The sequence below is a fragment of the Octodon degus genome, unplaced genomic scaffold (genome assembly GCF_000260255.1).
Source record: "Octodon degus isolate 3935 unplaced genomic scaffold, OctDeg1.0 scaffold00193, whole genome shotgun sequence".
NCBI classification, from domain to species: Eukaryota; Metazoa; Chordata; class Mammalia; order Rodentia; family Octodontidae; genus Octodon; species Octodon degus.
The window spans coordinates 3,905,806-3,914,842 of record NW_004524769.1 but is presented as its reverse complement, the minus strand read 5'-3'; the positions used below and the strand labels follow the sequence as shown (position 1 = coordinate 3,914,842).

The following is a 9,037-nucleotide window of genomic DNA, read 5'->3' as shown; positions in this document are numbered from 1 at the left end:
GGTTTGTCTTAAACCAACATTTTAAATGGATGCAATTTTCAATGAATTTTAAGATCAAAGTCACAGGCATTTTTAGTACTACTGCTGTGTGTCAGGTGATAATCATATGTGTGGAGGGTTTGTTACAATATTGTTTCACAGAATTTGACTACACCAACAGTGAACTGACAGAATGGCAACTCATCCACTCACTTCCTCTGAGTTCTGAAATACACAGATTGTAGTATTATATTCCTCCATTTGCTACTCAACTTGCAAAACTGAGTTGATTCTTTTCCTGGATATTTTTATGTTTTATTCAGTGAAAACAAGAAATTATGCATTGAAAATATTTTAAAAGCATGTTGGGGAATATACACTGACTCAGTACAAGTTTAGGGCATTCGCCTCAGAGAGAGAAGCTGAGGCCTTGGACAGTGTCACTGGTTTCCACAGAAACCCTTCCATATCCACCCCAGGTGCAATCCTGCCTTTTCTGCCAGTTTTGTGAGAGGCTATAGAATGACCTGTGGTCCCCCTTGTCGAGCACAGGATGGCCTGCAGCAGATGGAAGAGGTGGCTTCAGCAGGCCTCGAAAGAGTAGAAGCAGCCGCAGTCACATTGCACCAAGGATTTCATTCTTTTTTGGAACCATTAAGGGGAAAAGTAAATTAGAATGTGGACCAGAGCTACAGGACTCCTGAGCAAACCCCAAAGCCAGTTAGAGTTCAGGAGAAAGCTCAACCTTACTTGATAGACAAACATAAAGGAAGCTGAGATAGAGCTATCTCTTGCAAATACCTACATTAAAGAAAAGCAAGACTATGACTGATCACTCAGAAATAATCAAGCAATAATTACAGATTGTGAGAATAGACCAAGTAGGAAACCTGTATAACTGTAGGCAATCACTATGGCTCTACTTCCGTGGTGCTGATGCTTAACTGCATCAATTTGACTTGAGAGTGGCCCACGTGTACAGAACAGTTCTGCTCATGTCTCGGTGAGCCATGATGGTGTGCCCTGAGGTAGTAGGTGGGCTCCAACCCTTTCCTCTCTGGCACCGCTCCTCTGTACTGCTCCGCCTCCAACATGACATCTTCGTTCGACCACACTCTTCTACCACCATGTTTCTGCCCTGGATCCAGCCAACCAAGGAGTGAATCCCATTTCAGATCAAGCCTCTCACCCATTATGTTGTGGCTGTTGAATATTATGTCCTAGAGCGGACAAGGCTGATAATAATAAAAAAATTGTACTAGGAGTGGGGTTGTTCCTGGGGTTGCATTTGACTGTGTGGTTTAGAAGTCTTTGGAACTGGTGTGAGGGAGGAATTTGAACAAGTTTGAAGTGGGATGGATAGTGTTAAAATACTATAAGAAGATCCTTGTGGGGACTAAGGCGAGAGCTCAGAAAATCAGTATGCTGATAGGAATGCAGACAGCAAAGCCCATCGTCTGGAGGTTTTAAGCGGGAACAAGACAGTATTGGTAAGTGAACTAGAAGCCATGCATGTCGTGCTCTAGCAAAAGAATGTATCTCTACACTTTGCCTGTATCTAAGCCTGGGAGGCTGAGTTTAAGGGCTGTGAACTAACATATCTGGCATTGGAAATTCCAAGCGATTCCACCATTTAAGTTCTGTCATAGGTACCATTAGCTGTTTCAGAGAAATGTGTAGCAAGAAACAGAGGCAAAAATAGAGAAAAAATGAAAGCTTAAATGTTGGCCCCAGTGGAGCCACATGTACAGTTAAGACTAAAAGGCTTGAGGCTGCTAAAGAAATTAGTTCCTTAAAAGGAAACCAAGTTTTTTGTAGCAGGACAAAAATAAAAATAAAAATAAAAACCGTGAAGCCATCCCATCTCAGTAACGGATAATACTCCACCTACGAAAGGCTAGAAGTGCAAAAGTGTCAAACTGGCATTTCAGACAACCCCTGGGGAACTGGTTTCCTGGGGTTCATGCCATGACTCAGTCACTGTGGTATCAGAGACCATGACAGCTGTGGCCCAGCTGGTGCTCCTGTCACAGCAGACCCTGGTGTGGTCCATGCAAGGCTGCCTTTCCAGCGTGCAGGGAGCATGGCCTGTGGGCTCAGGAAGGCCTCCATCCAGCTTTCAAAGTGTGGCCTGAGCGGGCAGTCAAGGACCCCCTGAGAGGAAGGGGCTGAGCTTCACAATAAGCTCAAAGACATACCAGAAGTGCACCACACGTGAAAGTATCAAAAATACAAAATATTTGCTAAACAAAGCTACAGTGCCTTGGTGACCTTAACAGGACCCACACTGAGGTCACCCCAGCCCCTAAAACTCATGCCTTTCCACTCCTATCTACACCTCAGATAGGATGTGGAGCCAGAAGATATAACGTTAGTCCCATTGTGTTGAAGTGTTGCTGAGGTCTGATCTTTCACATCCCATCGTCCTCCCCTTAAAAAATATAAATCTTGCTTCTGTGCCAGTGTCCCTTGGAATTATACAACTTTTTTTTTTTTTGTAATTTTACAGAAGTTCATGATTAAGAGCTTGCCTGTAGTGTCAGAAGATATTGTGACTCAGACTTTATAAAACTGTTAACATTGTTCAGATTTTGGGAAAGGGATTATTACATTTTCTGTTATACAGAAGACAGTCATATCATGGGAAGCAAAATTACAGACTTGTTAATGTCTTCACTTAGAGAAGAAGCGATGCATTTGGGTTGTAAGTTGACAAAGGTAAAAATGTGCTGGTTTAGCTTCCTTGTGGCAATCTGGCCGGCTTGGGAGTGGCCCGAGGGATTAGTCCAGCGCACTTCCAGGGGGGTCGTGGAGGTGCGCATTGCTACACCTGACAGTCTTGCCCTATTCTGGTTTTCTCAGCTCAAAACCTTCTCTACACTTTGCCTTTGTGTCATGAAGTTTCCACTTCAGCTTCACTTAACCAGAGACCAAATGCCCCAAAAGCATGAGACAAATCAGCTTCACCGTCTCGTTTGTGGCTGTTGAGTGTTGTAAGCGGACGTACACAGCTTCCACGTTGGCTCTGCACAAGCCTCTCACTGTGTTTCCTGTGAAGAGCCCCCCAAGACCATTTCCAACGTGAAGCTCTCTGCTTCATGAATTACTGTTTTCTCAAATAAACACTTTAAAATTGTGTTGTACCTGAGTACCTTTTAACATATCAAAACATATTAATTAAACCGACTAGCAATTAAACACAGCTCATCACAGAAGCATGGAGAAAATGCATATGCGATTTATCTCTGAGGCATCAGCCTCAGTGCTGCAGGTAGCCCAAGGATTTCGCAGTAAATAGAGACAGCATGTATCTGACAGCAAGAAAGGCAGACTCCAGTCCACACCCAGTTCTGCTGTCACTCGCTGGAGTGGAAGTAGCGTTGCTGACCTCAAAAGCTTGTTGAAAGGGGTAAGTAAATGTTTCATTTCTTTCTGTTTTAGATACACATACACCCAGAAGAAGCAAGAACTAAGCAAGGTAAAAGGAAACAGAACTTTTTCTACATCTGTAACTTACAGCTTAGCATGCTTTTCTGTCTTGCAAGAGATGCATCTCTGGATGGTTGATTGATTAACTCCGTAGATGCCGAGCCACGTAAAAGTTCCTCCAACCGAGATTGTCCAAAACGTGTGCCTCCGAAGAGGATCTGCATCAAAACTAAGACACAGAGAACTCAGACAGACCTTTGAAGCCCAGATGTTACTTCACTTGATAGGAACATGCAGTTGCAAGCCTTCCCCGAGTGTAAAAAGCAGTGCTGAACATACTCAACGATTTGCAGTCGGGATCCATTTGCTGCTTGCTCTAATACGTTGTGGAATCCACCAGCTTTCATGGACCCTTGAATGAGAACTGTTAAGAATCCCACAATCATGACAACCATCTGAAATGCGTCTGTCCACACCACTGCCTTTAATCCTCCCTGAAATGAAGAGAGTTGATGTGAGTGAGGGAGATGACTTCCTATTTGAGCAGCTGTCTTATCCCTGTGGCCACTCCTCCATGAACTCAGTGACAGTTACAGAGTGCCTTCCATTTGCTTTACCTTTAAGTTAAATGTGGAAATGAAACAGCAAGGAAGAAAGGCCTCTTTCTTAAGTTAACAGAATTGGTAATCTAGTGGGAGAAGCAGATAGAGGATAGCAGGATATCATTGTGAAAAATATCATGAAGGACAAGTTACCAGGGGACCATTAAGTCAGGCATCTTGGAGCAGCCTTAAGTCTTCAGTGTCCAGCTACACTAAAGAGTCCCAGAGGAAATGAAAGAAAGTTGAAACGTAAGTTACAGGTCCAAGAGGTGGCAAGCCCAAAGAGGAGCTGCTCTGTTTATCAAAGGCCAGAGCAGGTAGACTGTGACAAGCCTACTTCAATGATTTTTAAGAACAAGGAGAGGGTACTAAAGAAAATTTCATAAGGTTTTGTTCTTTGTTTCGCAGCCATTTGGTAGTTGTGTGGGTAATGGATTGCAAACTGCTGAAGAAAAGGAGCCAAGAAATCAGCTAAATTTATTTCAGTTGCTTGTGCCCAACATGATGGAAAGTTTGAAGCAGGGTGAGATAAAAAGGGTCAATCTTGCATGCCTATGTCTGGTAGTCTGAGCAACAAATTGGATAATCACAATATGTAATATAACAACCATTGTTAACTTCTTGTTTTGCAATTCTGTACCATTTTTAGTGTTTTATTTTTCTTTGCTTTTTCTTTGTTCTTGTTATTTGTCTTTGGTTTTTAACCCCTTTTTAAAACAAAAATAAAACAAATAAAAAGGAAGAAATTTGATGTATTCAAAGGATTTGAGTGACCAAAATCACCCTAGTTTGTGATTTAGCTGACACAGATGATGAAGAAAGAGAATTAATGACAGTCACCTGGCTATAATTTGTAAAATTTGAGACATTTTTAATGAAACTAATATAATAACTACACTTTGGAGAATAGAGATGAAAACACACTGAGAACGAGGAGGAAAATTAGGAAGAAATGTTTGGTTGCAGATTAATTAGCATGAAGTTTTTGAGATGCAGGGGAAAAGCACCCAGTTTCCTGAAGACAAAGATAACAGTAGAACCAAAAGATGGAGAGTTTAGGCAAGAATTAAGCAATGTGATTATCAAATCTGTCTTCCCAGTAGTCACTTGAGGAAGACAAGAGAAAAACAAATAAATCCCATCCCTAGAGATTCTAAATTAGTTGCCCTCTGGGCTGAGACCGAAGCTGGGACCTTTGAGCCCTCCCCAAATGGTTTCCTCTGTAGAATTTGCTGAGAACATGTGGGCCAGGAAAAGGGAGGAGAGAGAGTGACTTCGGTGGAGAGAAGCCCGAGGACCACGGGAGGGTACAATGAGCAAATAGGGAAAGATGAAACCAAGTGACACACGAAGAAAGTACTTTGAAAATGCATGAGCACTAGGAAAATGAAAGGATGTGATATTTTTAACATTGAAAATAGAATTATCATCCCCAGTTACTCCTCCAGAGTGTCAAGGACTTCTGTGATAGGATGACAAGCTTTATCCTCAGTTTTAGAAGAAAGAAGACGTTGGGTTCCTCCAACCTTTTTTATAATTAAAATTTAATTTAAAACTAAGCATTAAAGTCCCTGCTAAAAGTATTGCATGTATATATTTTGTTCAAGTCACATCTTGAGGCACAATAAGTGTCTCACCTCCCACCACATAGGATGGCACTGTCTTGCCTTCCTTTCAGGATGTTAAGGCTTCCAAACCCAAATCTCAGCTGCACATTTTAGTAATATGAAAACCAACCATCACAAGCTTCAGCTCTCAGACACTGCTTGACATTTGTTACGGGAAAATCTGTATCAAGCTAAACATCAGCTTGACATGCAAGAAAACACGCCCTCTTTTTCCAGATATTCATCAGTAATCGTATTATACTCACCGTGCAGTCTTCCTGGATTTTCACATAGCCAGATTTCATCGCCCCTTGTGCATCTCACCAATCTGTGCTGTTTGGAGGCTAACATTTCTGTCATTTTTGTGTATGCTCTGGATGGCAAGAACTGGCTATTTTTTAAATCTGTTCCACTGATTTTCCCCCTTGGGCTATGTACACACAAGATTAAGAGAGTAAAAAATGCAATGTGAATTGCGGTCTGAGAGGCTTTCGATGCTCAGGTTGCCATTCGGGTGAGACACTCAAGTCTGATCTGGCTAGAGAGAGGAGAGATGGAGCAGAGGTAGTTTCTCTAGATTTAATCTTAAAGGATTATATCTGTTGCTCCTAAATCCTCTTGGCTGTCAACCTTAATTCCTGAAGAATAGTTTTGTTGAGAAATTACAGGCTGACGACTGGCTTTCCTCAGTGCCTTGAAGATACTATTCTGCTGTCTCTGGCTTCCACTGCTACTGCTGAATGTCTGCCTCTAGTGTCCCTTTGTAGGCATATTTGTCCCCTCTCGGATTTTTTTTAAAGTCATGTCTTTCCTTGTGCGGATCCTTACTTTTTTGAGACCTGAAAAATTTCAAGTTGTACATTTTGGAAATATAATGTCTCCCCCTTTCTTGCTATTTGCTTTTCTTCTTCAATCCCAATCAGATGCAAATTACATTTTCCATTTTATTCTTCAGAGTAGATTTGCACCTTTTTCTTCATGAGAGCCAAAGCTTGTCACTGACCTCCAACTACGTGAGGTCCTCTCAGGGAGGCAGTTAGGGTTCTGCTCCTAAACGCTCCTCCTGTACATTGCCAGTGAGCGATATGGGTGACACCTTTGCCTAAATCAGTCCACGCTTCCTGCCAGATACCAGCCCTGATAACCCATTTAAATTATTTCTGCTGTTATTTAAATTATTTGGTTATTTTTTGCTGTACTTTTTGGAAAGATATTTTGTTCAGGGAGCTATCATATCTTGTGCAATCCATCAGTGCATCCTAAAGCCATGGCATCCAGCATGTAATTTGTCTTCTGTGACATGAGTCATTACTCAGGGTGGAAAGAGGAGGAATCTACATTTCACCAAGGTGGGAAGAGATTCATGGGAACTGTAATCAGAAGAATGGGATGGAAGATGAAGCCAGAACTGCGACGTGACGTAGTGGTGGTATTTGCAGGTATAAAAATGAATGATCAGGACATTTTAAAATTGTGTATTCACTTGATACATATTGTAAAGGGAATGTAGTGTGATCGGTAATACACAATTCAGGGATAGTCTGCTGTATGCTAATATGTCAAATACTTTTTCTTTTTTGCAGAAGAGTAAAGAGATTCCAATTCTCCCACAAGCTTCCCATGCCCTGAACAGGCTAATTACACCCAGCACATGGTGTGGTGAGTCAGAGGACTAAAGGTTTTCTAGTTACAAGACAAGGGCAAAGGATAGATGTTTAATGACTATGTGTTGGGATAAACTAAATTTAACAGCTATATAGACATGTTGCCAATACCACTCAGCTCCCTCTATTGAAAAACTGAGAATGTATAAAAAATGGATGTTAAAGGTAATCAAGCCTTATCTGTAAACAGTAGACAAAATAGCTGTGAAATAATTAAGTTTATAAAGTGCCAACCTTCCTTGATGACTCATGCATGCATTCTCTCTCTCACTCAGTAGGCAGTGAAGTATAAATACTACCTCTGATTTATCAACAGACTTGGGCAGCAGATTTATTTCTCAGAAATATCATGGGGTCATCTGCTCTCTGGCCAAGGAGCTGTTTCTTTCATCAAAACTTCTCTCCATGGCATGACCTTCTGAATGAGCTCAGAGCCCACAGTCCCATAATTCCTAGTGCAGAAAGGCAATTTAAAAGGGATAATGTCTTCTTCATCTGGAGGCTCTGACAAATCAGCCAACATAACTCTAACTTTGGAAAGGCAGTTTTTGCTATAATTAGACAGCCTGTTGCTGGAGATTCTCCTTGCCCATATTAGGAAGCATCGCTCAGTAAGTTTTCCCAGATAGGTACCTACCAGGGTGCAGTAAAACGTGCAGACGATTCCCGTGGCAAACACAGAGCCCCAGAGGTCAAACCCAGTCACTAGCAAAGAAGAAGAACATTAAAGGAGTTTCTCTGAGCCCTGTCAGGGAGCAATCTTTGTGAAGAAAAGTCACGATATTTCTCAGGGTTCGTGTGAGCTACAGGAAGTCAAATTAAATTTTCCTCATTAAATTTTATCACCTCTGAAAAAGATGATTACATTTTTATGCCTCAAGACAATCTATCAGTTTTATACAATGTTCTGTCAATGTTTTGTTTCTCTCTCTCTCTCTCTCTCTCTCTCTCTCTCTCTCTCTCTCTCTCTCTCTCTCTCTCTCTCTCTCTCTCTTTGTCTCTGCCCTAAGATTCTGTAGTTTTTATCTTTGTTCCAAAATTTTTGTTCTGTTTTTGTTCTTCTTGGGTGACAAAGTTAGTCTGAATAATCAGGAACCTCCTTGAGTGGGAAATTAATACTTTCCACAACAAGCACATCTTCCTACTAAAGTGAATATTGAGTGTTTTCAACACAGCAGATGTCACCGCGAAATCTCTTTTCCTTTCTTTCTTTCACTTTTGTTGTTAGGATTCTATCCCCTTGAAAGGATCAACTGTACATCTTTGTGTGATTATCATAAGCAACTCTTACTCCTGCATTTGGATTAGCCACCCCATGAAATCACTGAGAAAAGGTGCTTGTCTTCAGATGCCTTTACTCGGCTGTGCTAACGTGGTAGCAAAGCCATCAACCAGCATTTTGGTGAAACAAAAATCTCAAGCCAAAAAGGTCATCAATCTGATCATTAGAACCACCCAATTTTGTGTGATAAAATGCAACAACTAATTATTTGTCTTCAATGTTTAATTTTGGAGAGAGAGCTTGAGACTGCCATCATCTTAACCCAAGGTCAACTCCTTAACATTTCCCTAAGACAAGACCAGGCATAAAAGTGAAGAAATGTGCCCACAGGAACATCAGGAACTTACCTTGGTTGAGCGCCAGGGCAGGTGCGTACACCACCACGCCTGTGTAGAGAACCTGGTAGGAAAGCAAGCATCAAGTGGACAGTTAAGGACGGTTACACAGGAGGGGAAATGTCCTGAAAAAAAAAAA

General features: G+C 41.5%; 1 protein-coding gene across 2 annotated transcripts in view; it reads right to left on the bottom strand.

Annotated features, from left to right (window-relative positions):
- Slc5a12 (solute carrier family 5 member 12) overlaps positions 1 to 9,037 on the bottom strand; it is a 57,668-nt gene that overhangs the window by 36,107 nt on the left and 12,524 nt on the right. For both annotated transcript variants that reach the window (XM_004644119.2, XM_023704231.1), the window contains exons 3-6: positions 8,911 to 8,962; positions 7,919 to 7,986; positions 3,748 to 3,902; positions 3,497 to 3,637 (exon numbers count right to left, since the gene is read on the bottom strand). In XM_004644119.2, the coding sequence (XP_004644176.1) occupies positions 3,497 to 3,637; positions 3,748 to 3,902; positions 7,919 to 7,986; positions 8,911 to 8,962 (416 nt within the window). The remainder of the gene's footprint in view (positions 1 to 3,496; positions 3,638 to 3,747; positions 3,903 to 7,918; positions 7,987 to 8,910; positions 8,963 to 9,037) is intronic.